This window comes from Sinocyclocheilus grahami, unplaced genomic scaffold (genome assembly GCF_001515645.1).
Source record: "Sinocyclocheilus grahami isolate Dianchi unplaced genomic scaffold, SAMN03320097.WGS_v1.1 scaffold1981.1, whole genome shotgun sequence".
Lineage (NCBI taxonomy): Eukaryota > Metazoa > Chordata > Actinopteri > Cypriniformes > Cyprinidae > Sinocyclocheilus > Sinocyclocheilus grahami.
The window spans coordinates 2,174-3,079 of record NW_015507160.1 but is presented as its reverse complement, the minus strand read 5'-3'; the positions used below and the strand labels follow the sequence as shown (position 1 = coordinate 3,079).

At 60.6% G+C, this 906-nt stretch overlaps 1 protein-coding gene across 1 annotated transcript; it reads right to left on the bottom strand.

Moving 5' to 3' along the window:
* Positions 1-6: 6 nt before the first annotated feature.
* On the bottom strand, positions 7-718 carry LOC107573584 (sprouty-related, EVH1 domain-containing protein 1-like; the record flags this gene model as incomplete). Its single annotated transcript, XM_016260012.1, has 1 exon — positions 7-718. A coding segment is annotated over one exon (601 nt), but the record flags the coding sequence as incomplete, so codon positions are not given.
* Between the last annotated feature and the right edge of the window lie 188 nt (positions 719-906).

The following is a 906-nucleotide window of genomic DNA, read 5'->3' as shown; positions in this document are numbered from 1 at the left end:
GTTACACACGACGTGCGCCCCGGCGTGTGTTTCCAGACGCTCCTCCTGGCGTCAGGAGCTCCACGAGCAACGCTCCACCCGTCTCGGGTCAGTGAAAGCAGCGGTGTCCGGTCCGGCTCAGCCCGCGGCCTTGTGCTTTCCTCCGCAGCAGCGGCAGGCCTCTCCACAGCGGTGGCAGGCGCGCAGTGGCGGGTAGCAGCACATGCAGGGCGCCAGCAGAGACAGCCCCAGCAGCGCCAGCCAGCGCACACAGAACTGCTCCTCGCTGACGTCGCAGGAGCACGGGTCCGAGAAGTCTCCCTCCGAGTCAGACATGCAGTGGTACAGCATGCTCTCGGCACACAGCATGCAGCTCAGCCGGTAGATGCACTGCTTGATGGGGTCGGGCGCGTCCTGGCACTGGCCCCGCTGGTTGTCCTCGTGGTTGAACATCTCTCGGCAGTAGATGCAGCGTGAGCGCTCTCCGTCCTCTCGCCTCCGCCGGCCCCACGGCTGCTGCGTCTTGACCGAGTCCTTGCCGTCCAGCTTGGAGAAGGCAGCGGAGGCGTCGGGCTCCTCGTGCTCTGGGTCCTGCTTCCACAACACCGGCTGCCGGTAGTCCTCGTAGCCTCGGATGAGGACGTCCTTGCGCGGGTTGATGCGGACGATCTCCTCCTCGTCCATGTGAAAGCTCACGTGCCGCCTGCCGCTGGAGGAAACCTGAGAGAAACCAGACAGCCTGAGAAACTAAAGAATTTATTCACACACCTTCTCACATTATATCAGTTTATTCGCTATAGTTTGGAACAAGGGTGTCAAACTCAATTCCTGGAGGGACACAGCCCTGCAGAGTTTAGCTCCAACAGTAATTAAACACAGCTGATTAGGGCTGGGACAATAAATCGATGCATCGCGAATCGAGAAATG